Raw genomic sequence first — 26,327 nt, 5'->3', positions numbered from 1 at the left:
CAGATCCTCAATCCTGCCCACCCCACCCCCAAAGCAGCATCAAACAGCCAGTGAAGGCCTCAGCAGCCTCCACATCTTGGCTAAGGCACGGTCGTCACTTCTGACACAGTGGAGAAAAAATATGGTCTAATTTCTGTCCAAACGCACCAAATTTACCGCCTCCATTCTCATTAACTACTGTCAAGGGAAGAGCAGACAGACAAGATAAATTATGAAAAAATTACTTTTTTAATGTACAAAAAGACGTATTTACAAGTTGAGCATGTCATCTCAGTTCATAGCATGTAGAAAAAGCTACAAATGTTCTGGAGATAGAAATCCGGCGGCTGATTCACCTGCAGTATATCCAGGGACCACGGCTGCTGTACAGGGGATATACAGTCGGGGAGGGGCGGCCACAATCCCAGCTTGGCAAGCAATAGACACCAGCCCAGAGCCTCGGGCCCCCTGGTGCAGTCCCAAGGCCGGCCCCTGGGAGCGGCCTCGTGTCTGGACCTCAACGAGGACTTGGGTGTGCCAGATCACACACTTCTGGCCCTCCCTGTCAGCAGACTCACTGACGTCAGGGTCATGGTCGGGATCAAGCTCAGGGCAGCGCAGTGCGTCTGGCCTGGTCACCGTGAACTCAGGAGGAGGAGGTGGTATGTGTATGTGTGTGTATTTGTGTGTGTAGAGGGGAACACATATCAACTCATCCTATATCCTGTCCAGGAATGATGTCTTCCGAAGCCACTTCCAAAGTCCGTTTCTGGGTGGGGCTTGGTCACACTGAACAAGAACCTTCGGGGCCAGTCCCTCAGAGTCCCAAGAGTTAAAACCTTCACCCTCCCACCCCATCCAAATCACCATGCATGCCATCATTCTCTGCTCACTGACCAGGGGAGGGCAGAGGCAAAGGAGGCCAGAAGACACAGGGATTGCACTTGTGGCTTGGCCTGGAAGAACGTGGGCGGAGGAGGAGCCAGGCTGCGGCACGTCCCGTGGCAAAGTGGGCAGACAGCTAGCGCACTGGAAGAAACACGACGACGACGATGGGGTAAACATGCTACTCCCTCTTCCTACAGGCAGCCCTCTGGGCTGGTCCGCTCCTGGCCCGCAGCAGCTCCGGCAGCCCCGAGGTACTTCTTTCCAGGAGGGGCTACATTCCGCATGCAGGAAGGCTGTAAACATGGCGTGGGGAGGCCCCGGGCAGCTGCCGGGCTTGTCCCGCAGAGTACAAGGTGTTCTTGGTCCCTTTTCCTGGCTGTATTAATGCATGTCACCCACTCACGCACACTGGGGCAATCTGTGGGCCCCGAACTCAGCGTTACAGGATTCAACAGAGGCTAGTGCTACCCAAACCCGGCATCACAGGGCAGGCAGAGTGCACACTGCGCTTCGGTGGCAGGGGACAGCAGAGGCCTCTAGATCCAAGCCCCCCGTAAGGATGCATGTGGCCCAGGAGTTCGCTTTCCTTGCAGGTGGTGGTGGGGAGAAACGCTATGTCCCGGGAGCAGAATTTCCAGGATCGCCTTGACTCAAACCCCGATCTGGCTCCTTCTGCTTCCCACAGGCACCAGGGAAAGCCCTTGAGCTCGGAAACCCCTCATTAGCCAAATGACAGAGGCGAACACGCCAGGACAGTGGGCCCATAAACACCAGCGAAACCGAGGTTTTCATTCCTTCCTTGCCTATTGAGACTTTTTTTTAGTGTTCTAAAAAAATAATCGTCCTTAAGACCCAGGAGAATGCCTGTAAACCTTCTGTGTGCCGTCCACCCCAGTCCCTGGCAAACATCCCTCAGGCCAATTTAATACTTTTTTTGGAAAAAAATAAAAAGGAGGTGGGATCATCTGAAACTCCACACTCTGGCTAGCCACGGTCAGGGGCGGGAGGCCTGGCCTTACGTCATCATGTTCAGGAACTTGCTCTCCTCAGCCAAGCTGGTGAGCATGGAGCTCATGTCTCCCACGGCCATGTTGCTGAAGCCTGCGGGCATGGAGGGCAAGGTCAGGGAGCTGCGGGGCGTGGTGAGGCGGGATGAGCTCTGGGAGAGGCTGTGGAGCAGGCTGGGGCTCAGGGGCCCTGAGAACAAGCTCGAGTGATCGCCGTCGTCCATGATGGCATCGAAGTCGATCTGTGGGGCCTCCAGGAGCTGCGAGTCCACGGTGCTGGACACCTGGTTGACCCCCGGCGAAGGCAGGGACTGGGGCTGCACGCTGTCCAGGCAGGCCTGCGGCTGTGCGGGCTGGGGCTGTGGGCCCGCGCTGCCTGCGTGGCCCTCCAGGCCTCCGTTCTGTTCATACATGTGGATCTGGCCATAGTAGTAGAGCAGGCTGTGGTCCTGAGCCCCGCCTGCATCCTGCGGAGGTGGCTGGGGAGGCAGTGGCACCACGGCACCCATCGCTCCCTTTGGCACAGCCTCTGCTGCTTCCTGGCTGGCCGGCACAGTGGCCAGGGTCTGGCCTGTGGCCCTGGCATAGGCCAACTGCTGCTGCTGTCCAGCACGCACTCCACGGTGGCGGCCAGCAGGGCTGGGCTCTGGTGGTGGCCGGGGCTGCATGAGGCCAAAGCTCGCTGCACCTGCTCCCATCGTGCCCTGCTGGGACTCCAGGAATCCAGGCTGGTGGGAAGGCAGGAGGCTGGGGCCCTGGCGGTAGCCCTCCTGGCTCCCAGGGGCTCCCAGGTGATGGCTCTGCTGTGGGTAGCCCTGGGCTGGGTGAGAGGGTGGCATCCCAACCAGGGATGAGTTGGGGACCCCGAGTTCCCTGTGGTGGCCGCCCATCATGGCAGGCCCTGGGGTGACTTCTATCTGCTGAGGGAGCCCCAGGGGGCCTGGCTTGGTGGCCATGTTGCTGCAGGATGAGGGGAACGGGTTCAGGGCCCCACTGATGGTACCGGGGCTCAGCTGGGGATGGGCCTGGCTGTAGCCGGCATGGGGGCTCATGGTGGAGGTCAGGCCAGGACACGGGCCACCCCCGGCTGGCTGTCGCAGTTGTTGCACGTAGCTCACCCTGGCTGCAGCAGGCACTCCGCCACGGTGCTGGAGGGGTGGCTGGCTGCTGTCCAGGCCCCCGGGGCTCTGCTGGAGGCCTTGTGGACTGTAGCCTGGGTACTGGCCAAAAGCTGGCTTCTGCTGTACCACGGCCAGGTTGTTCTGAGGGAAGGGAGGAGGCTTGGCCTGGCTGGCCAGGGCATCCACCGTGCCGGAGCTCACTTCATTCCACTGCACGGGCATGTTGCTCTTGCTCAGGCTGGAGGCTGCCCCGTAGCCCACCTGGCAGCCTTCCAACAAAGGCGCCGAGGGACCCACATTTGAGTCTGCAGCCACCAGCCTGCGTTGGCCGTGCAGCCCCGGGCTGGGCAGCTTGGGGTTTTCGGAGAAGCCGGGGCTTTCGGTGGGGTACACCTGCCTGGGGCTCTCCTCCAGGGCGCCCCTTGTGTGTGCCTTGATGTACTGCACCACGTCATCGGGCAGCACCAGGTCCTCCGGCAGCCCCAGGTCGGACTCGGGTGCTGCGCCGCCATCCACCCCTGCGGCCACGGCCTCCATCACCACGTTCTCGCTGATGCTGGGCGGCCGCGGCGAGTAGGCGCCGCTGGGAGCCAGGCTGCCGTCGGCGTTCGGGTGGCTTGGCAGGCGCAGGCCTCGGCGCTCGGCGCAGGGCGGCAGCGCACCAGGGTTCACGTTGTGGGCGCTGTGGAAGCGCTGCACCCGTGGCAGGGCCAGGGCGTCCGGCCGCCGCACTGGGTCGCTGGCTCTGCGGGTGGCGGCGCCGGGCACCTCGTGGGGGAAGGCGGGCGCGGCCCCCATGTGCCCCTGGCTGTGGCCATAGGCCGGCCCGTCGCTGCCACGCCGCGGCCCCAGCAGGCGGGGACAGGTGGCAGCGGGCAGCGTGCGCTCCGGGCCGTCCAGTAGGGCCAGCCTGGTCCGCAGGCTCATTCGCTCCAGGCCCGGCAGCGGCGTGGGTGGTGGCCCTCCGGTGGCCGCGGCGTACTTGGCGCGCAGGCTGTACTGCTGTGCAGGCGTGAGGTTGAGCAGCCCTGAGCCCGCCCCGCTGCACTGGCTGGCCTCGCTGGAGCGCCGCGACGCGTCGGTGGAGATGGGATCGTAGGAGTCCGCGGAGCTGGCGGCGTGGTGCGGGCGGCCGGCGCCCAGTGGCGAGGCCTCGCTGGAGCGGCGACTGGAGAAGTAGGGGGAGATGCCAGAGGAGCGGCGGCTCACGGTGTAGGCCGAGCTGACCGTGCTGGTGGAGCTGTCGCGGCGCTCCTGCAGCTGGTTCAGCATGGTCACCTCGGGGGCCGACAGCTCGGACAGCCGAGGGTTTGGCAGCAGCCCCGCTGGGCCCCCGCCCCCGCCGCCACCGCCAAAGTTTTCCAGGAGGGAGCCTGTGGGCAAACAGAGAGGTCAGGGGGCAGGTGCACTGCTTGCTGGGACCTGCATAGTCAGTCTATGGAGCCTACAGCCCTGGAGCAGGCACACAATGGATGAAAGAAGGGAGGGTGGGCACATAAGTGATCAAATGTGGGCAGCCATTGCTAAGGGTGGGGAGCGGAAGTCAGCAGGTCGGAGTCCCCATCTGCTTTCTCCTGCCTGCCGGGCCCTGGGTTATTGCTCCAGCCCTCAGCGTCTCCAGCTGAGACAAAACGCGCCTTTCCAGAAAACTGGGTTATTGAGAGGCAGGGGTGAGCAGCAAGACGGCTTCCCCGGTGGGCTGCCGGGCTGGCCCCTGCTGATGTCACCGCCGACAGCCCTTGCCGGTCCCTTACTCTCCTGCGGTGAACAGCCATCCCTGGCCATGGGCCATCCTGGGAGGGGTGACTGGTGAGGCAGCTGTGTGCACAGCGGATCTGCAAGCTCCAAGCCATCTCTCAGGAATCCCCAAAGTAGTTGAGGGAGCAAATCTGCCCTTCCAGGGAGAGTGGCCACCATGTTACAGCGTGCAGTGCCGTGGGCAGCCAGGCCGGGGACTGAGTCCCTGGGCACCGGGGACGCACTTGGTGCAGCCACCTTCTGTCTCCTTGGACAGAGAGCCGCTGCCTCTGTGAAGCCCTCCCTGCTTGTCTCAGCTGGACCTGCTCTGCATAGTTCTGCCCTCAGCTCCATCAACTGGGCTCATTCTGCAGTAGGTGGGAATCTTGGGGGATGAGATTCTAACCATGGGCTCTTTTGGGGCTAGGATTCCGTTGCTTTCCTTCCTAGGGCCTTGGCCCTGTGGGGATGTCTGCTGCAGGTACCTAGTCAATGCCCAAGCAGCTGGCAGGAAGAGGATGCTGTGGGCATGGTGTAGTTCAACGAGCACAGGCTTTGCAGACATACACCCCTAGGCTAAGCCTCTCTGCCACTGAGTTTCCATATCCACGCAATGAGTTGGTAAGATCTCTTCTATTTTGTGGCAGCCAGTACATGGTGGATGTGAACCTAGCTGGTGCTCCAAGCCTCCCCCAAGCCTCCTCTTACCACTTCCGGGGAGGGGAGGCAGCTTGGTGGTCCGGGTGTGTGGAGCAGGCCCGGCCCAGGAGCAGGAATCCTTGAGCGACTTGAGCTTCTCCTTCTTGAGCTGCTCGAACCGGTGCATGGCGGTCATGTGTTTGCGCAGCTGCAGGCCACCAGCAGAGGGGGCAGCCAGGGCTGAGGCATCGGCCCCCGGGGACATGTCATCCAGTGCTGTCAGGTCTCCCAGGCTCCCGGGCCCCGGCCCCGGCATCTCCACGCCGCTGTCGTTGTTGTTGGGGGCACTGCCCAGAGGGGAGGGCTCGCTGCTGCAGGAGGACTGGGCCCCAGGGCTGCACTGACACAGCTGCAGGGCACGAGGGAAGAAGGCAAGGAATCAGAGAGCAGGGATCTGCCGGCCTGCCCCAGGGACCATGCCCTTGCACACCCCTGGGTGGGGGGAGGGAGCTGCCCTTCAGAGAGGAGATGAAGTCACTTCCCTGCTCTTAACCTTGGCTTCTCCAGCCGCGGATGCAGGACACATGGCCCTGAACTGCCTCCTGTGCTGGGTGAATAGCTGGACAGAATGCACCTGCTTGCAGAAGGCACCCAGTGTGGCACAAAGGAGAGCACTGACACACGCTTGGTGACAGCAATGCCTGCACTGTCAAGTGAGGGGCAACAGAACCCCAACAAAGACTCAGTACCTTCTGCATGGCTGGGGCATCTGGCCAGGCCAGAGGCAGGGGCTGCAAAGGGACAAGATGACTAGAGGGGGCCGGTGCTGTCGCGTAGTGGGTAAAGCTGCTGCCTCCAGTGCCGGCATCCCATATGGGCGCCTGTTCGAGTCCCGGCTACTCTACATCCAATCCAGCTCTCTGCTATGGCCTGGGAAAGCAGAGGAAGATGGCCCAGGTCCTTGGGCCCCTGCACCATGTGGGAGACCCAGAAGAAGCTCCTGGCTCCTGGCTTCAGATCAGCACAGCTCCAGCCATTGTGGCCATCTGGGGAGTGAACCAGTGGATGGAAGACCTCTCTCTGCCCCTCCTTCTCTGTGTAACTCCGACTTTCAAAATAAATAAATCTTAAAAAAAAAAAAAAAGACTAGAGAAGGAGGAGCTATGGGGGCACAACCCTTGGTTGAGCTGCCACCCCAAAGCAGCCCTCTCTCTGGGAGGGGGCTGTTTGGGGCAGAGACCTTGGGCTACGTCCCCTGTGACCCAGGAGCTCTGGTGAGGCTCACCCAAGAGAAAGCATCTGGGAAGTGGCCTCACACTCCAGTTTTTCCTAGGGAAGCTGCACTGTTCTTGCCACCAGGACACATGCAGCAGGTGCACAAGAACCTGACAGGTCCTGCCCATTGCACCATCTGCATTCCTCAGCAGCCTGAACTCACACCTCCCCCCTGCAGCCGGGGCCCCTCCTCTTCCTGTCCCGCCTACAGCCTGGGCCTCACGGCTCCACTCCTGCAGCTGCCCCTAACCTGTTCCACCGGTCCCAGCTGCCGTCCCAGCTATGTGCGGACCCAAAGCTACCTTCCCAGCCCAGGAAGCCTGGACTGGCATGTCAGCCTCCTCCAGGCAGCGGCCCTGGACAGGCACCCCAGCCCGCCCACACATACACACACACACACACACACCCCAGCCCACCACACTCCCACCCAGCTCCTGTGCTCACCTCAGTACCGCCTATCCTTAGGGGAGGTACAGTCAGGGAAAAGAGGTGGAGACAAAGAACAGGTGGTTAGAACACAAGGAGCAGAGGCCGGAAGGGACAAGGACGCAGAGACAGGATAGAGGGCTTTTGGGGGGGTCAGCAGCAGCAGGTGCACAAGGACCGCCCCACCCATAGTGGGGGAGGGGAGGAGGTGTCCCCATCCCCCCATCCCAGCAGGCGCCAAGGCAGAGCAGAATGGACCCCAATGGCATAGGTTCCACGTGAAGCCCAAGTGAGGAAGGAAGGAAAGCCAAACTGGAGAGGGGCAGGGGACTTCATCACCCCCCAGCAGGGCCCACGTGGCTGCCTTGGCGCCGGGCTGGGCCGTCCAGCTCCACTTACCCCGGAGCCCTCGCTCTTGATGGCTCTGACGTGCAGGCAGTCCTCCACGGCCTGGCCGCTGCTCCTGGCCTCGGTGCTCTCCTCGGGCCCCCGGCCACCAGGCTCGCTGCAGCCCTCATTGTCCCCGTTCTCCTTGAGCAGCGGGGCGCGGAGGTGGCCCTCATTGCGCTGCTTCTTGGTGACGTGAGCGTCGGGGCCATGGACCGTTTTCACATGCTTACGCAGAGAGCTGGGGTCTGTGTATCGCTTGGTGCAGCCTGGGATCTTGCAGATGTAGGGTTTCTGGGGAGAGAACCGGGCCACGCATCAAGAATGGGGACACGAGGACACATCCCCCAATGGGCGGAGTCTTCCTTCCCCCTAAAGCTATCCAGTGTCCCATGGCAGAGCCTGGCTGCCATGGCTGGTGGGTGCTTTGTTGTATCTGCAGCCAGTGCCCCGAGGCTGGAGCCAGGTCAGCTCCAGGCCTGCAAAGCCTGGCCCCAGCCCAGGCAAATGCATGGTCAAGGAGCCTGTGCCACAGACCAGAAAGCTCGTTGGGGAAAGGGGACACAGGGTGCCTTTTGTGGTCATAGCACTGCCTCCCTGTTGTCCGTAGCTGTGCATTGAGCTCACTGATGCCTGGTGAGATGGTGCCGGTGTTCCAGCGCTCTGATTAGGAAAGACAGGGTTGGGAAGGCAAAGGAACTTACTCAGAGTCACTGGGCTAAACCTCAGTCCTGGGCTCATATACAACCCCCACTTCCCCTACCCCCTCCCCCCCCACACACCAACACTGCTCTCTGAGGCTGGCTGCTGTCTGCAGAGACCTCTGGGAGCTCAGAAACCTTGGGGAATTCCTCACACTTCTTACAAGCTGTGGAGCCAAGTCCCTCTGGGGTCCAGACTGTGTCTGAACATTTAGAAATATTCCCTTGAGTCTGCCTGCGCCGCAGTATTTGTGCGGCTGAGCTGGGATGTGGGGACAGGTGCAGCTCCTGCAGCACCACCACCGGAGCACCACGGCTCCCTCCTGGGCTACAGGTGGCGGCACGTGACCGTGAGCCATACCTCATTGGAGTGGGTGCGGTTCTGGTGCTTGGCGCGGTCCGAGGCGTTGGAGAAGGCCTTGTTGCAGCCCTCGTGTTCGCACACGTACGGCTTCTCCCCAGTATGGGACCGCAGGTGCGTCTTCAGATTCTCCAGGCGCGAGTAGGCCTTGGAGCAGCCTTCAAACTGGAAGGAAGCAAGGGGATTGGTCACACGGGGACACCCCAGATCAGAAGCACGGACACCAGACCTCCTGGGCCAGCCCACTCCTCCCCATCAGCCCCGCCTCCTCCCGCCCTTAGCTCCGCCCCACAGGTGCACCTATCTCTGAAAGGAGTTTTCTGGTATTTTTAATCACAACACTGTACCCTCTCTGCTTTATGCTCCTGACACAATTATCTTAAACAGTTGGTTAACTGGCCTTGCTCCTCGGATACAGACTGCAGGACAGGAACCTTCTAGGTTGTGTTCATCACTGCCTTCCTAATACTTAGCACTGGATGAAAAGGAGGTGCAAGAAATATTTTTTGGGAAAAAAAAAAGGATGAAAGGAGGAGGAAGAGGAGACAGGCAGGGAGAGAGGGAGGAGGGCAAGGAGGAGAGCAGTGCATGGGGGATTTGCACCTGCTCAGACCCCTCAGTTGCACCGATGTGCCTGCAAACACTGCCCTGAGAAGGCCATGCCAGCCCCAGGAGCTGCCTCATTCTTTATTCCTGACCGCTCTGACTGCCCACACGTGGCTGCAAACGCTCCCTTTTAATTGCTTCCGTAACTCACAGCTCACACCAGAGCGCTCTGGTCTGCCATTGTTCAGCACGTTAAGAACACAACACCACCTGCAGAGGACCTGGAAGGACCCAAACAATCTCGCAAAAAGGAGGACAAAGCCGGAGGACTCACAAATCCCAATTTCCAAACTCATGGCAAATCTATAGTGACAGAGACAGCAAGTGGTACTGGCACAGGCTAGACGTGGAGATCCATGGAGAAGGACCCAAAGTTCAGAAATGAACCAATACCCTTAAGGCTGATTAATTTTTAATTAACGAGAGTACATAAGGGCAGAGAGAACAGTATCTTCCAACAAACAGTGTAGGGACATTTGTACAGCCACAGGCCAAAGCATGAGGGTAGATCCCTACCTCACACTGTATACAAAGAGTAACAAACTGCAACAGGTGCCCCACAAACGTGTCTATATGAGGCTACCTCAAAAACTTAGCTAGAAAAAATGCAATGAAAAGATAAGATTATTTTAGTGTAAACAGTTTTGAAATCCATGATAGCTTTTCCCTAATGCACGCTTACCATGACCTCTCTGAAGGTCCTTGTATGCATGGATCTAAAACATCTTTGCACCAAAATAAAACTTGCAACTCCATTTTCCACAAACTTTTTGAAGTACTCTCGTGTCTTCATATACAATGCATATGTGTATATTGTATGTTTATATAAATAAAAGTATATATACTATAAAACTGTAAAAGCAAACAGGAATAAATCTTTATGACCTTGGATGAGGTAATGGGTTCTTAGATATGACACTGAAACCACAAGCAACGAGAAAACTGGATTTCACCAAAACTAAGGACTTTTGTGCATTAAGGGCCAGATATAGAAAGATCTTACCGCTTAACAACCAAAAGAGGGTCTGATTAAAAAGAACAGGCAAAAGATTGTGAGCATACAGATCTCCAAAGCAGATACACAAATGGTCCATAAGCACAAGACGAGACGTCAGCAGTGTCATTCATTAGACAACCGCCAATCAGAACCACGGTGAGACGACCCCGCACACCCACCAGGTGCAGACATCAGAACCCTCACACACTGCTAGCGGGAACGTGAAAACAGCCCAGCCTTCCGAGCCCACGCGACCTTGCGAGTTCACTCCGGGGTACAGCTCCCCACGAGAAATGAAATATTCATGCCCACACAAACATGCGCATGCGGGAGAGCGCTCACAGCGGCAGCCTGGTGACCATAGCCAGAGAAGAAAACAAGCAGGACGTGTGGGAAACTCAGCACACGCGTGGGTAAGTCCAGCTCGGTCCATGCATGCCATGGAATATTATGTAGTACCGACTCACGCTGTTACACGGAGGAGCCTTGCCGACACGTGGCGTAAAAGAAGCCAGACACAAAGACCACATATTTTATGAGTTTGCTTTTATGAAATGTCCAGAATAGGGATTCTACAGGGGACAGAAAGCAGAGGAGTGGTTTTGGGGCTGCGAGAAGTTGAGGATTGGGGTGAGGGGTGACCAGAGTTTCCCTCTGGGTGACGAAAATGTTCTGAAAGTAGCTAGAGGTTGTTTTGGGAGCACACTAAAAACCACCCATTTGGTTTTTTTTTTTTTTTTTAAGTGAACAAGATATGTGAATTACATCTCAGTCTTTAAAAAGGCTTGCCTATAACTAGAGCGTATTTCATGGACTCTTGGACACCAGTGATTTCAGAATCCGGTTTCTCAGAATCTATGAAATCCAGCAGTTGCCAAGGAGAGCCCCCTTAGGTGGCCCAGCAGCAGACACCCCAGGGGACAGAAGAATCTTCCCTTTGGAAAGAGAACCAACAGCTGTGCATTAAAAAGAAACCTCAACAACGACAGCCCGGAGTCGTGCATGGGTGAGGCTGCACACAAGGCCGGATCTTTTCTTAGTCAAACTCAACCAACACGCTTTACCCATCCTTGTGGAAAGGAGCGATCACCAAGGATACTTGTCTTTCTGCAGGGAACACACCTCAGGGGGCCACCTCGCAGGGCCAGACAAACCACCTGTGCACAAACCACTCACACCCACACACTGCAGAGACCCTCACCACATACGCCGAGACGCTCAAGTGCAGAGGGCAGGGATGACCCGTTGACAAGAACCGCGCCCACCGGTGCACAGCCATGGACACACACACCTGTCACACTGCCCCGCCCCACTTGCCCGGCAGAGGGCACTCACCGTGCACTTATGTGGCTTCTCGCCCGTGTGCCGCCGCATGTGCACCACCAGCATGTACTGTGCCTTGAAGGGCTTCTGCTCCCGCGTGCAGGCCTGCCAGCGGCACACGAACTCCTTCTTCTCCCCGTGGATGTGCTCGTTGTTAATGTGCTGCGGGACGGACAAGCCCGGAAAGGGTGAGCCTGGCTGCTCCGGCGCTGGGACCCTGGCCGGGGCACGCACCCCCAACCTGGCTGGACCACAGCCTGTGATGAGCCCGACTCCTGCCCCGCTGGTCCTCCCCACCTGTGTGTAGACCACCCTGCTGACCTTGCACCTACTGTGTGCAGGCCACACTCCTCATTGCCCATGACACCTACTACGTCCAAACCACTGATCCAACAACCTCACCTGTGGGTGCCTGGCCACCTCTCCCTGTGAATGATAGCTAGCCACCATTACATGGGAATCTGTGCTCCCTGTCTTGCCTGCGTTTTCCAATTGCTCACTCAAAGTGAGCACCTATGAGGGTTAAAGGCATCCCACCCACCCTGGGTTGGGCTCTGGTCGCAATAATATCCCCTGGCTGCAAACAGTAGGCACTAATTAACTACAGCGAAGCAGATGTACACATGGTGGGTACATGAGAAGTTTCTCCCAAGCTTATCTCTATTGCTCTATTGATTTTTGTAGATTTATTTGAGAGGCAGAGAAACAGAGAGAGTGCGCGCGTGTGAGCTCCCATTGCTGGTTTACTCCCCATATGCCTACAATGGCCAGGGCTGGGCCAGGCTGAAGCTGAAAACTAGGAGTTCAATCCTGGTCTCCCACATGGATGGCAGGGGTCCAACCACTTGAGCCATCACCCCGCCTCCCAGGGTCTGCATTAGCAGAAAGCGGGATTCAGGAGCCAGAGCTAACCCTTGAACCCAGGTACTCTGTTACAGGATGCAGGCAGTGTCTTAGCCAGTAGGCCAAACACCTACTCTTGTTGGAGAAATTTTTAAATCAAGTTTATTATAATGGAAAACCAATGCATCCTCACCTCTGTGTTTGGCATTGACCAATGAGATCGGGGCTTTTTCTCCTCACATAGGCCCCTCGGGGAGTTCAGGACCTGCACGCGAATGTGGATGGAGCCAGGTTCTGACCTTAATGGTGGGCTTGGGGTACTGTGGGAGGCTGGCCCTGGGGTAACCAGGGATGACCCGGGACAGTGAGGGAGACAAGACAGCCAGGGATAGCTCACCTGACCTCACGGCATCTTAGGGCAAGTGCTGCTGCCCAGGGCAGGTGCAGCCCCCTCGGGCAAGTGGAGAAGTACAAGAAGACTTCTGTGGGCGAGTGGCCACCAGCCCCATCCCAGCCAGCTCCAGTCCTCCCTCTAAGATGGTCACATCCTCCATCATACTGACATGCCTTGTTATACCTAATACAATGCTAACACTATGTCAACAGGCGTCATGCTGTACTGTTGACAGTCAAATGGCAACGGAAACACAGGCTCAGTCCAGATGTAATATTTGGTTTTTCTTGCATCTTTTTGATCCACAGGTGGTTCAATCTCTGAAAGTGGAAGCTATCAATGCAGAGGGCCGACTCGATTTCAGGTACACGGATGACACAAACTACATTAAAACAAACTTCTTCTGTTTCTTTCTACTGTTTTAGATGTGCATGTCCAGGCACTGTGGCACTGTAGGTAAGTTGCCACTTGTGGTGCTGACATCCCATATGGGAGTGCTGGTTTGAGTCCCCAGCTGCCCCACTTCCGATCCAGCTCCCTGCTAATGCACCTGGGAAGGCAACAGAGGATGGCTCAGGTACTTGGGCCCTCTGCAACCCACGTGGAAGTTCCCGCCTCCTGGCTCTGGCCTGGCCCAGCCCTGGCTGCTGCAGGCACTTGGGGAGTGGACCAGCAGATGGACAATCTCTTTCTGTCACTCTGCCTTTCAAATAAATAAGTTTTCTTTTTTTTAAAAAATGTGTTTCCAGGAAAAATAAAATTGCCCGTGTGCCTGGCATTTGGGGCTTGTGGGGTCTTTCTCCTGGACTCTGCTGCCGTGGGCCTTTGCAACCGGCCAGGTGTCCTGAGAGCTGAGCGCCAGGCACTGGCAGCACCTGCTGCTCCAGAAGACAACAAAACCACAGCGCCCAAATGTCACGCGTACAGACGCCACCACCGGGGCAGGCAGAGGCTACAGCGTTTTCACCTTCCAGAAAAATTATCTCCATTTTCCTCTCTTAAAAGCCCTCCAAGTGATAAAGGTGGCTCCTGGCAATGCCTTTGTCTTGTTCTTCTTGTGTGTTTACTTAGCTACAGCTTGTTGATTATCAACGGGGAGCTCCTGCTCACCTGTGTGCCTGCCCCATCCATCTTCCCGGAGAGCAGAGAGAGAGAGAGAAAGAGAGAGACAGAGCTGGCAAAGGGGCCCCATTCCCCTCCCACAAAGAACATGTGACTCCAGGGCCAGGTCAGGGCGAGCACCCACGGCCACCAGGACAGTGCTGGCTGCAGGAAGAAGCTAAGCTCCTCTCCTTCTAGGACAAGTGTTTGGCCTAGTGGTGAACATGTCAGGCGGGACGGCTGTGTCTCTTATCAGAGTGCCTGAGCTGGAGCCCCAGCTCCGGCTCCTGACTACTGCTTCCCGCCAACACAGACGCCAGGAGGCAACAGGGCATGGTTCCTATAGTCTCCACAACCCACGTGGGAAGAAATACACATTGAATTCCTGGTTCCTGGCTCTGGTCCTGCATCCAGCTTTGGCCATTTGGGGAGGGAATCAGTGCACTGGCCGTCTGTCTGTCTGCCTCTTGAGTAAATAAATTAAAAATACAACCAGAGCGCCTTCCCATGCTGGGGTCCCCATGCCTTTGAGAAACTCCCCACCTGTTTTGGGGCGCAGCCACCTAACAGAGAACCCGCCTTTTCTATCCTCCTGGCCATGGTTTTGCCCGAGCCCACTCCCTGCCTTCAATCTGAGACGATCCATCCCACAGCTCACTGCTCTGATTGTTCCTTCCCTTCTTCTCCACTGTGGACCCCAAAGAGCGGGTGCCACAGGGACAAAGGGAGACCCTGCTCCCAGCCCCGGCATCAGCTACCTCGGGCTTGCTGGAAGACTTTGGCTTCCTCGGTGAGAAACCTAAGTACAAAAGAAACCAACAGGCTGGTGCTGGGGCATAGTGGGCTAAGCCTCCGCCTGCAGTGCCGGCATCCCATACGAGCGCCGGTTCGAGTCCTGGCTGCTCCACTTCCGATCCAGCTCTCTGCTATGGCCTGGGAGAGCAGCAGAAGATGGTCCAAGTGCTTGGGCCCCTGCGCCCACGTGGGAGACTGGGAGGAAGCTCCTGGTTCCTGGCTTTGTCCTGGCCCAGGTCTGGCTGCTGCAGCCATTTTGGGAGTGAGCCAGCAGATAGAACACTTCTCTGTCTCTTCCTCTCACTGTCTGTAATTTTACCTCTCAAATAAATAAACCTTAAAAAAAAAAAAAAGAGGAACCTACAGCAGTAGGGTGCAAGTCACAGAGATGGAGGCTGCAGAGAGAGTCTGCATGACTTGAATGCTAAGTGCCCGGAGCGAGAAGTAAACACCTTTGGGGTGGTCTCTGAATGTGACCACATGTGTGTGTGTGTGCGTGTGCATGTACATACACGTGCACGCGCATCTGCTCATCCCTGCAACACAGCTCCTAGTTTAGTGGGTTCCTCTCTCCAGACACTCATTCACCAAGGTGTGCCTGGCAGGGAGCTTCCTGAATTTCTCTTCCTTCTTGGATGGAGAAGACGGGAGGAGGAGATGGAGGAGGGGTGAGGGAGCTCGCAGCTACAGAACACCTGCCGTTTGCTGAGCGCTCATGAGCAAGATCAAGCATGGGGACAGTGAACCCTGATCCCTCTGTGAAGGGGCAGAAAGCAGCCAGGCTCACGGAGGCCCAGTCACTGGCTCCGAACGGCTCAGCCACTGGTGGCAAGGGGACCGCCCATGCTGAACCTGCTCCTCACCCACACAAGAGCCCCTGACTGCCCCTATAAATATGTGACTGTGTAAGGATTTGCAGAAGGGGCCTAGAGGCACACCCCAATGGACGGGCACACCACCAACTCCCAGCTCTGATCCCCTGAGCTGTCAGAACCTGGGGGTGACGATCCACCTGTAACCCACACACACTGGGTCCCCATGAATGGTCCCCGTGAATAGTCCCCAAAAGGGAACAATCAACTCCATTATCCATGAGACAAAACATCTTTCAGCTTTGTAATCCTCTTATAGCTGTTGGATGCTTTAACTCATCTTCCTCCTTTCTTCGCATTGGTTGCTAGGAAGCTCAGGAAAAAAAAGATATGTGTATGTGTATTACCGCTCAAAGCACTTGGCTTCTAAGACTAACTCTATTCCTGGCTTCAGTGTATTGTTTTTGTCCCCAATTTTCTCATCAACCAATTTCTCTTCTAATGGCTTTCAGTGCTTTTGTATTTGGGGGTCCCTGTTTCGGGCACACACTACGCGGAGGATGGGGCCCAGGCTACTCCTCCAGCACATTCTCCCCAGCAGCAATCCCGGAAGGCTCAGGGGCCCACACGACCACGGGGGCTCCGAGGCTTACATGCACCAGCTGCTCCTGGGTGTCGTACTCCTTGGTGCAGTCTTCCCAGTGGCAGTTGGTCTCGTAGATGACCACCTCGGCCTCCTGCTTACAGTCATCCCTGTCCAGGTCTTCCTTGAGGTCGGCCAGCTGCTCCTGGGGAAGGAGAAACACAGGCCCGCATGAGCTGTGTCGGGCACCGGGCCCTGGGCACCTGTGCAGGCTGTGCTTTGACCCCCTTGGCTGGTACGGGTGCAGGTGCACACGCTGCACACACATGGGGAGGCAGGCAGTGCACACACACACTCACATCAGCCGGCCCGAGGTGCCTGCAGCCCAGCGGGCCACTTGGTCTTCAGAATCCTGGCTCTCACTTTGTTCCCTCTGCCTCAGGCATGCACCACACTCCCGGATTCACACCCAGGACTGCGCATCAGCCTGTTCAACACGCAGCTGGGCCAGTGCACTCTGCACTTCCTCCTAGCACCACTTCCCCTGCGACTGTCCTAAAACACAGACCCTGAGGCTGGCGCCGTGGCACAGAGGGGTAAGCTGCCAGCTACAATGCTGGCATCCCATTACCAGAGGACAGTTCAAGTCCTGGCTTGCTCTGCTTCTGATCCAGCTCCCTGCTAATGCGTCTGGAGAAGCAGCAGCAGAAGACAGCCCAAGTGCTTGGGCCCCTGCACCCATGTGGGACACCTGGATGGAGCTCCTGGCTCGTGGTTTTGGCCTGGCCCAGCCCTAGCTCTGTGGTCATGTGGGGAGTGAAGCAGTGGATGGAAGACCTCTCCCCGTCTCCCCTCTCTCTCTCTCTGTAACTCTTTCCAATAAATAAATATTTACATTAGAAAAAATCTATTTATTTGAGGAGTGAGGAAAACGGGGGGTGGGGGACTGAGAGTGCTCACATCTGCTGGTTCTCTCCCTAAGTACCCGCCGAGGAGCTGGGAGCTCTATCCAGGTGTCCCACCTGGGTGGCTGTGACCCCAGAACTGAAGCCATCACCTGCTACCTCCCAGGGAACACGTTAATTAGACTCAAACCCAGGCACTCAGATATGGTATGCACATATCCCAGCTGGCATCTCACCTGTGAGGCCAAATGCTTGCCTCTATCTTGAACTTGAACCTCCAGAATGGTGACCTACATACACTTGTCTCTGTAAAATCAGTGTCTCCGTATTAACACACGGCGAATACCTGGCCCCTCACTCCGCCCTCGCCCCCGCCCCCACCTCTGACTGATTTCTCTCTGGAGCTGCCCATGGCTCCTCCAGCAGGGTCCCCTGGTTATTTTTCAGAATATCTCCCTGCTGACCCACTTGTTCTGACAAAGGAGCAGGACAACGTGTTGGGCAGCAGCTCCGTGGGCTGCCTGGGACCACACGAACAGAGGAGTGGAAGCCTCCTGACTTGCAGAGCTACAAAGCAGGGGCTGCTGGAGAGAGAGCCTGGGGAGGGCAGACCAGAGGGCCTCTCTGGGGCCGGGAAGCTGCAGAACTACATCTGTGGACCATGGGCCCGATTGTCACCCCAGCCTGCGACGCAGGGGTCAGGGGGTAGAGGGCCTCCTGCAGAAAGGACATCCATCAGCTGAGGCCGGGAGTCCTTGGTCACAGGATCAGGACAGTGAGTGACGCAGAGACGACCTGCTTGGGATAAACGGCTTTCCTTCTGCCGACACGTGGGGGCCCGCCTGGCTGGGGGCAGGGGTGTGGGGGGCCCAGGTGCTCAGTCTGGCCCTGTCTTCACACTTCTGCTGTGTTTATCTTCCCAGGATCTGTGTGCTGTCCTCATCTATTTCAACAGCCCTGGATGATAGCCAGCCACGTGGAGACCATGCATCATTCGGAGACCAAGGAAAGTGTCATCAACCCCTCTGTTGGCCTGACAATAACAGGCCCCAATATTTCATGAAAATTAAGCACCCAGGCATGCCCCGATGGCTGGCACTTTTGATAAATATGGGTCAGGCAGCTGCAGGGTACACAGGGACGGGAGGCCCAAAGCATCCTTGGCAACGAAGCTGGAGCTTCTGTAGCAATGGATGAGACTGGCCTAGGCTGTGGAGGCACGCACGCACGCGCGGGGGTGGGGTGGGGTGGTCAGCAGGCACGCCACGCCTTCTGCACGACTGCCTGGGTGCTGCCCCGGAGTTAGAATAAGGATCCTGGTTTCCAAAGAGACCTTTGCAAAGGCCTGCCCTGGGGCTGGGGGCTGCTCTCTTCCTCACTGCTCCCCACTGGCCCCTGCCATCAGCCTCTGCACTTGTCACTACGTCTTGCACACCCTCCAAATGGCATTCATCATACTGACTGCAGGCTGGGCTCTGTGCAAACCCTGGGGACAAGGGACCCAACCAGCGACCTCTCCCCGAGGTGGCACCTCTCCAAAGCTCACAGTGTCACAGAGGACATGGCCGTGCCCACAACACATACCCTGATGTGACCCGGGGGCCAGGCTGGGCAAGTGACCCAGATGGGAGGGTGAGCCAGCAGTGAGGGCAGTGGTGTTCCAAAGAGGGAACACTCACAAGGCCTGAGCCATTCAGGGGACACTTGCGACTCGTGTAGGCAGAGACAGCCACAGCACCACTCAAGTTCATCCGGTCACTCGTTCATTCATTGGTTCATTTAGCACAGGTGGGTGAGCACGCTGTATATGTAAGATGCTGGGAACATGGCAGCTGGAAGATCACAGCTCACCCTCCCGGATCCATTCATTCAGGCAGGTGGCCACCCATGCCTCCCAGGCCCCAAGGCACCCAACCCAGAAGAGCCCAACCCACACCCCAGTCCCCCGCCAGTCCTAGCCTGAGGTTACCTGTGTCAGCACCAGCGGGGAGGCCGGCCGCAGGCTCTCGACCTCGGCCTTGACTTTGCTGCGCTTGTGGATGGTGATGGGGTTGACAGTGCTGCTCACGGCGGACTCACTGCTCTGCTTGTTCTGGGGGGGGGATGCAGAAGGCAGCCCATCACACAGGGCCAGGGTCCCCGCACCCCAGATTGTTTGGGTGCACCAATCTCCCCACAAAGACCATCTGGGCCGTGCCTAGGCAAGAGCTGAGAACCCGGCTGCCAGGATTGCCTCTCCATCAGACAGCTGCCCCCGCCCCTCCCCCTCCCCCTCTTTCCCCTCGCCCCCAGACTTCAGGGAAATGAGAAACTGAGGTGGGGGATGGGGGCAGGGAGCTGGCCATGGCTGAGCCCAGGGTCCATCCACCAGTTTCTGGTGGGAGACGGCATAATCTGGGGGCTGGAGTGGGGACCCCCACCCTTGCATACCCTGTCCCTGCCTACCTGGCTGCTCTCGCTCAGACAGTTGCTGCTGTTCAGCTGGGACGGAGTGGTGCTGATGGAGGTGAGGGCCAGGGGCTGCTGGGCCAGGAAGGTGGGCGAGGGCTGGATCAGGGGGGGCGTGTGTCCAAAGGCTGAGCCCAGGCCCCGCTGCTGGCTCAGGATCTGCTGGTAGGCCACCGGGTTGATGGGGTGGGGGAAGGTGAAGGCTGGGCTGCAACAGAGAGCAGATGGGGAGGGGGCAGGCATGGGGGAAGGGGGTCAGGCTGAGGCTTCCTGGGCTGGGAGGACTCTGACGCCCAGAGGACAGGGCTGAGAGCAGGCTGCCAGTCCCACCGTTACCACGGCTTCCTTCCACTCAGGAACCGGCGGTGGCGGCCGCTGGTGTTTGGTGCAGCGGCTTCAGTCACCACTCGGGATGCTCCCGCCCCACACCGCAGTGCTGGTTTGAGTCCCAGCTACTCGGCTTCCAATTCGGCTTCCTGCTAATGCACATTCAGGGAGGCGAACAGGTCATTGCCTCAAGGACTTGAGCTCCTGCCACCCAGGTGGGTAACCAGGATGGAGCTCCTGCCTTGGGCTTCAGCCTGGCTCAGCCATGGCTGTTGCAGGCGTTTAAGAAATCAAGTAGCAGACAGAAGATCTCTCTCTCTCTCTCTCTCTGCCTTTCAAATAAAATGGGAAAAAGAAAAAATACATCCCATGCTTCACTCTTAAGTGCTGCCCCAGGCTCTGGCTTGCCCTTGGGCAGGCTGGTCCCCAACAGGTGCCAGGCCCCAGCTCACCCCCAAATCCTGCACCTCCAGTGCTCGATGCATGAAATGCACCATGTCTCACTGCTCTCTAAAGAGCTGAACCCCTTCATAGCCTCTGAAGCCTATTTTAAGGCCCCCTCGACCAGGAAGGAGGCCCTGAGCCCTCCAGCTCGCACTACCCCATCTTTAACTCCTGCTACACCTCGAGGCTCAGGGACGCCACCTGCCTATGGGCCGCTCGGTCCACAGCAGGAGCCCAACATGCGGGAGACATCTGGGCTTCCTCCCAGCTCCTTGTATCACACAAGGCGGGGGAGACGGCCTCCATGTGGTGAGCACACTCGCACAGCCCTATGGACAGGCTCATGGACTGACTAAACACTACGGCTCCTGCAGCCAGCTCCATGAGGGACCCTCCCTCCCTGCAAAGGAGGCCCCGGGGCCCAGTCCAGCCTTCCCCCAACGGCTGCAGCTCTGAGTCCGAGAGACCAGGGCTTTGCCAGGCTCCAGTTCCTGACCCTCAGTGACGGGGTAGGGTAAAACAGGCTTTCTATTCAAAACGGGTAAGTGTTGGAGCCACTTGTTACTCCGCGGGATACGCCACTGCATACTTACTTCTCTTTATTTCAGGGCCCGTGGGCCAAACTCTGGACACTCTATCAGAGGGGGCAGGGGCAGGATGTGGCTTTCCAGGGTCTGAGCCCTCTGCAGGGAGTGAGGATGAGTAGTGTCCATGAGGTCTGGTGCCATGCCTTGGCCATAGTGGGAGGCCGGCTGCCGGTCAAGAGCCCTGTCTGGGGCGTGAGCCCATTTCTGATGCGGCTCAACAGCTGGCTGCTCCATCACAGCTGGGGAAACCCTAGAGAAGCCTCCTTTGACCTGCAACACCCTTGATGTCATGACTGAGCCCTCGTCTTCCACTGCACTCTAACACAGGCACCTGTCCATCTCATCGCTGTCGGCTTTGAAGCAGCAAAAAAGCTAATTGACAAATGTAAGCCTTTCTCCTGATCTTGAAAAGCCAGCCCCTCCTTACACACCCATACACACACACACCTCTTCCCCCCTCCCCGCCCACCTGCATCCGGCTGGCTCCCAGGTCCCGGCGCGGCTCACCTGAGCGTGCCAGCCGACAGGTGCCCATAGGAGCCGCTGGCCGCTGAGCTGCTGCGGGAGTTGTTGATGTAGGCCACCAGCGAGTTGGGCGAGGTCCGGATCATCCGCTGCAGGTCCAGGCTGGCGTCCGAGAGCGGGGAGATGGACAGCGCCCGCTTGCGGCTCAGGCGGGGAGTCACGCGTGGACTGGAGAAGCGAGACACTGCGGCACAGCCAACAGGAAGTGTGTCAGCATCACCGGCCTCGGGGAATGGGGACAGGTGGGGGGGAGCTTCTTGGGCAAGGTTTCTCTCGGCCTTGGTTTATTCATCCGTGAAAGGGGATGGATCAGCACCGACCGGAAGTGGCAAGGATTTAGGGAATACTCAAGGTTTTGGTGCAAGTGACCAAGAGCACTGAGCACCCACTGGCATCCTTACTATTGAGGCGCAGGGACCAGAGCTGGAGGCCAGCCATGCTGAGAGCGTGACAGCAATCAAGGATGCTGACCCGACGTGACACCTCAGTGGCCTGTGACACCGTGGACCACCAAGGAGCTCAGCTCCAGGCCAGGGACCAGGACACATTGGGGGGCACATGGAGCAGGCTCCGTCCCCAGCCAGCGTCTGAATGTGCGACCTCCCTCTCTGAAGGAGGTCCCAGGACAGTGCCAGACGCCCTCTGTGGGGGTGCTGGGACAGGTGTCTGCTCCTGGATTCTTGAGTGACAGCTAACCCAGTTAGGGACACTGCAACCTGGGTCTCCTTTAACAGTGCCGCGCCCCCCCCCCCCCCCCCATGCTCTGCTACCAGCCTGGGAGGTCAGCGGCCTGCTCAAGGTCACTGTGCGGCAGGGGACTTGAAGCCAGGTGTGGCTTTTCTAGGGACTCAGCATCCTGGCTTCTGTATTCAGAGAGGTGGAGAGAGGGCCGGGGCGGGGCAGGGGGCTGCTTCCTCTCCACAGACTCCAGTGCCTCCCAGCAGCCCCTCTCCTGACCTGTGCTGGCTCCGGCTCCCTGTGCAGGGCCCCTGACTCCGCCTTCCTCTCCTGCACCACTGGGCTCACTGAGGCCAGCTCTAGAACCCCTGGTCAAGCCCTCCGACTCCCAACGTCCAACCCCCAGCCTGGCCCACCGCTCGCTCAGATCCCTCCAGGGGCCCTGGCTAACTGTTGTCCAGTCCCCCTCCCTTACTAGGGCCAGTGAGAGCTTTCCAGCATGTGACCCATGGCCCTGCCTTTCCCAAAATCTTTTCAAAGCACTGACAAAGGCCTACCTGGGGTCCCCATGGGGGTTCACGTTCCTTCCTGCCCCCTCTCCTTGCTCCGGCCACACAGGTCTGCCTCCGTGTCACCACACAGGGCCTTTGCCCTTGTGGCTTTCTCTGCCTGCCATGCTATTCCATCCTGGGTGCTGAGTCATCATCTCCACCAGGAAGCCCTCCCTGACTGGGTCACCTGAGCCGGGCTGTATCTACCCAATGCTCAGGTCTCTGTCTCCAAACGAGGGTAGCGCAGGTGAGTCTGCGGCTCCCTGTGGGGTTACCTACTTGCTTCTGTGGCTCACCTTCATGAACAAGGGTCTCCAATCCTTTTCCCATCTGATCACTACATCCCCAACACACAAAAGCGACTGGTAGCAAGAGCATTCAGCCTAGAAGTTAAATGCCTATATTCCATATTGGGGTACCTGGGTTCAACACCTGGCTCTGGCCCCCGACTCCAGCTCTCTGTAAATGCTGACCCGGGGAGGCAGCAAGTAGGGGGAGGGGCCCTGCTGTGCCTGTGGATTGAGCTCCCAGGTCCTGGTTTGTTGCGGGGGATCCGGAGAGTGAAAGTAGCAAATGCGAGCTCGCTCTTTCTCTCTCACATTGACTTCCAAATGCATTTTAAAAATAAGAAACATGCAGAGAGCTGGTTGAGCAAGCAGGTGGGAGGCGCCCTGGGCTGGCCACGTGGTGCTGAGGGAGGGGAGGACCACAGCTGCAGGAAGTCACTTCCACCGACGCCTCCATCACAGATGCTGATGTCTGAGCGCTTTCAAGTGCAGAGTAACTTCCCTGAGGAAGGGGCTCCTGCTAGCTCCACAGAAGACAAAACAAAGGGGGTGTGTGTGGGAGTAAGCATCCTGCCCAAGGCCGCACAGCTAGGGGAGGTGGGGACCGGGATTGGAGGGCAGGCACGGGGATGCCAAAACCACCCGCTGTGGTGCCTGTGCCCAGGGAGAGGAGGAGCGGCCCTTCAGCAAGATACAACCATGGGGCGGACAGCCAGCCAGCCAGCCTGTGCCAGGGGGCCACACCAAGCCTGTTGCCGAAGCCTCCCCAAGCCTCTCTTTGCCCCATCTGTACAATGCAGGTAGCTGACTTGTTTAGCAGGGACATTGTGAAGACACAGGCGGGGCGCCATGGACAAGTGCCTAAGCCCTAGCAGCCACCCCATAGCAACGGGGCTGTGAATATAACTTCTTTGGAGGCCAGAAGGGCTCTTGAGATCAGCAAGGAGGAGCCTGCTGATTTTTAAATTTATTTGACAGAGTTAGACAGTGAGAGAGAGAGAGTCAGAGAGAAAGGTCTTCCTTCCATTGGTTCACCCCCCCCCCCCCCCCAAATGGCTGCTACGGCTGGTGCTGTGCTGATCCAAAGCCAGGAGCCAGGTGCTTCCTCCTGGTCTCCCATGCGGGTGCAGGGGCCCAAGCACTTGGGCTATCCTCCACTGCCTTCCCGGGCCACAGCAGAGAGCTGGACTGGAAGAGGAGCAACCGGGACTAGAACCCGGTGCCTGTATGGAATGCCAGCGCTGCAGGCGGAGGATTAACCAAGTGAGCCACAGCGCCGGCCCCAGAGCCTGTGGTTAATAACTCAGTTTCAATTTACTGAGTTCGTGCCTCACTTCGAAGGAAACTCAAAGACACAAAAGTGCATCTTTAAAAGGCTCCTTTTAGTTACAAACTGAGTGGCAAACGGGCAGCTACAAGGGGCAACGGTGAGGATCCGTCTTTGTCATACACACGTCTTTGTCATACACTTTTGAAAAAGACTTGGCTGCTCCTATTTGGATCCCAGCCCTCTCGGGCGCCCCTAACAAGAGGAAGCAGGCCAAATCTGACAGTGGTATTCGTCTCTGTTACTCCCACCCCTCTGGGAAATATGTTTATTAATGTGCTCTTCCCTTGATAAATGACTAAATAGAAAGAAAAGCCTGGCACTCATTTCCTGGGGTTTCTCCTGTGATTTATGACCAGGTTCAGGCACAGCCACAGCGTCCATTCATCTGTGGATGCGCCTGTTCCAACATCAGCCAGCTACCAGGACACCTGCCACCTGCAACCTGCCGCCCTCACCTGGCTGATGCCAACACCACACTTTCCCGCCGGCACCTACCTTGGGACCCCGTGTCACCCTCCAAATCTTGCTTCTCACTCATTCATCCACCAGCCCCTTATGTGTACTGGGAGTGTGCCTGGCTCTGGCTGCATGTTGTGGGGATAAAGAAGCAAGAATGATACCAAGCCCTACCCTCTTGGGGCTCACCATCCAGGTGAGACCTGAACACAGTACCCACAGCACCAGGCAGGACTTGTAGAGGGCCCACCTATGCAGGATCAGCCTGGAGAATCCCCGAGAAGCCAAGAGGGAGGTCATGGCTGCCCCTGGGGTAGCAGCAGGTGCAGGCGGTACCCTGAGCCCTGGCCCCAGCTTCTGGCCCTCCGGGCTACTCTCAACTGGGAGACTCTGGGCATGTCTGTTACATCTCTGACTTGGCTTCTGGTGCAGATGCGGGCTAACAGCACTTGCATCACCCTTGGGGTTGGAGCCTGTACACCCAGGAACCTACCTGGGCTTGGGGTCAGCAGGAGGGAGCTCTGTCCCAGCCCAAGGACCCAGGAGTCATCTCAACACCCAGCACCTTCCTCCACATGGTGTGGCGGGGCTGAGGACAGCAGGACACAACTGTGTGGCGGGGCCCCAGGGCCAAGTGCTCAGTGGCTAAGGCACATCTCTGGCGCGGTCCACCCTTCACAGCCAATGTCTTCCGGACTCTCAGAGGACGTCCACTTTGACAGCCTGCACCTGCCCCACACTGCCTTTCCACAGCCCCTCAGCCTCTCTTTTGGAGGATCAGAAAGAACCTAGGCCACAGTGCCAAGTGCCCCAGGAACACCACTTCCTGGTCACGGGAGGAAGTCGGACAAATGGCCCCGGCCTCAGCTTCCCCACCTGGGGCGGGCAATCCTGACGCTGGTGCGTGCAGATTTACCAGGTGACCCCACACCTCTTCAGCCCGAGTCTGCCCACAGCAGCCCTGCCCTCCTCCACCTGCTGCCTGAGCTCCTCCCCCTCCCTCCACTCCTAGCTCTTCCTGCCTCTCTGTGCTTTGATCAATGTAATTGGTTTCTGTGTAAAAGAAAAAGAAGAAAAAAAAAAAAAAGCCCGGATCTGCAGGCAGCATAAAGAACAGGCGTCAGAATGGAGGTGACATGGCAGTCAAATTAGTGTCAATATGACAATAAAATATACGGCTTGGAGGAAATACAGGCGTACCTAGCCAACACTGCAATTGGAAACATCTCCATCTTCTCAATGCGCCGGGCGTGGGGAGGGGCGCGGATGCTCTCGTTCTGCACTTAAATCACCTGTGTTCGTCGGCCACTTTAGCGCCCAGGGATAGTCGTTGCATTCTCCATTCCCCAGAGAGCCACAGGGCAGAAGGAGTGCCTGGGAGTGCCTGACTGGTTCTCCATTAACCTCCCAGAGGGCATCGCTCTTCCACTTCCTGCTACAAATAAGGTCCCTTTATGGGGCCGGCACTGTGGCACAGCAGGTAAAGCCACCGCCTGCAGTGCTAGCATCCCATATGGGCATTGGTTCAAGGCTCAGCTGCTACACTTCTGATCCAGCTCTCTGCTATGGTCTGGGAAAGCAGTAGAAGGTGGTCCAAGTCCTTGGGCCCCTGCACCCATGTGGAAGACCTGGAAGAAGCTCCTGGCTCCTGGCTTGGGATTGGCACAGCCAGAATGAACTAGTGGATGGAAGACTCTCTCTCTCTCTCTCTCTGCCCCCCCCACCCCGCCTCTCTGTAACTCTGCCTTTCAAATAAATAAACCTTAAAAAAAAAAAAAAAAAAAGGCCTCTTTAAGAACAAGGGGAATGGGCTG

At 57.7% G+C, this 26,327-nt stretch overlaps 1 protein-coding gene across 2 annotated transcripts in view; it reads right to left on the bottom strand.

Moving 5' to 3' along the window:
- Window positions 1-250: 250 nt before the first annotated feature.
- Window positions 251-26,327, bottom strand: part of GLI2 (GLI family zinc finger 2) — a 226,746-nt gene continuing 200,669 nt past the window's right edge. For both annotated transcript variants that reach the window (XM_062182053.1, XM_062182136.1), the window contains exons 6-14: window positions 21,194-21,395; window positions 19,326-19,536; window positions 18,850-18,972; window positions 16,046-16,180; window positions 11,460-11,609; window positions 8,522-8,686; window positions 7,472-7,753; window positions 5,441-5,780; window positions 251-4,368 (exon numbers count right to left, since the gene is read on the bottom strand). In XM_062182053.1, the coding sequence (XP_062038037.1) occupies window positions 1,883-4,368; window positions 5,441-5,780; window positions 7,472-7,753; window positions 8,522-8,686; window positions 11,460-11,609; window positions 16,046-16,180; window positions 18,850-18,972; window positions 19,326-19,536; window positions 21,194-21,395 (4,094 nt within the window). In that variant the 3' untranslated portion in view covers window positions 251-1,882. The remainder of the gene's footprint in view (window positions 4,369-5,440; window positions 5,781-7,471; window positions 7,754-8,521; window positions 8,687-11,459; window positions 11,610-16,045; window positions 16,181-18,849; window positions 18,973-19,325; window positions 19,537-21,193; window positions 21,396-26,327) is intronic.

Source organism: Lepus europaeus, chromosome 1 (assembly GCF_033115175.1).
Source record: "Lepus europaeus isolate LE1 chromosome 1, mLepTim1.pri, whole genome shotgun sequence".
Classification (NCBI taxonomy): Eukaryota; Metazoa; Chordata; class Mammalia; order Lagomorpha; family Leporidae; genus Lepus; species Lepus europaeus.
The sequence above is the reverse complement of the archived record's forward strand: the minus strand, read 5'-3'. Positions and strand labels throughout refer to the sequence as shown.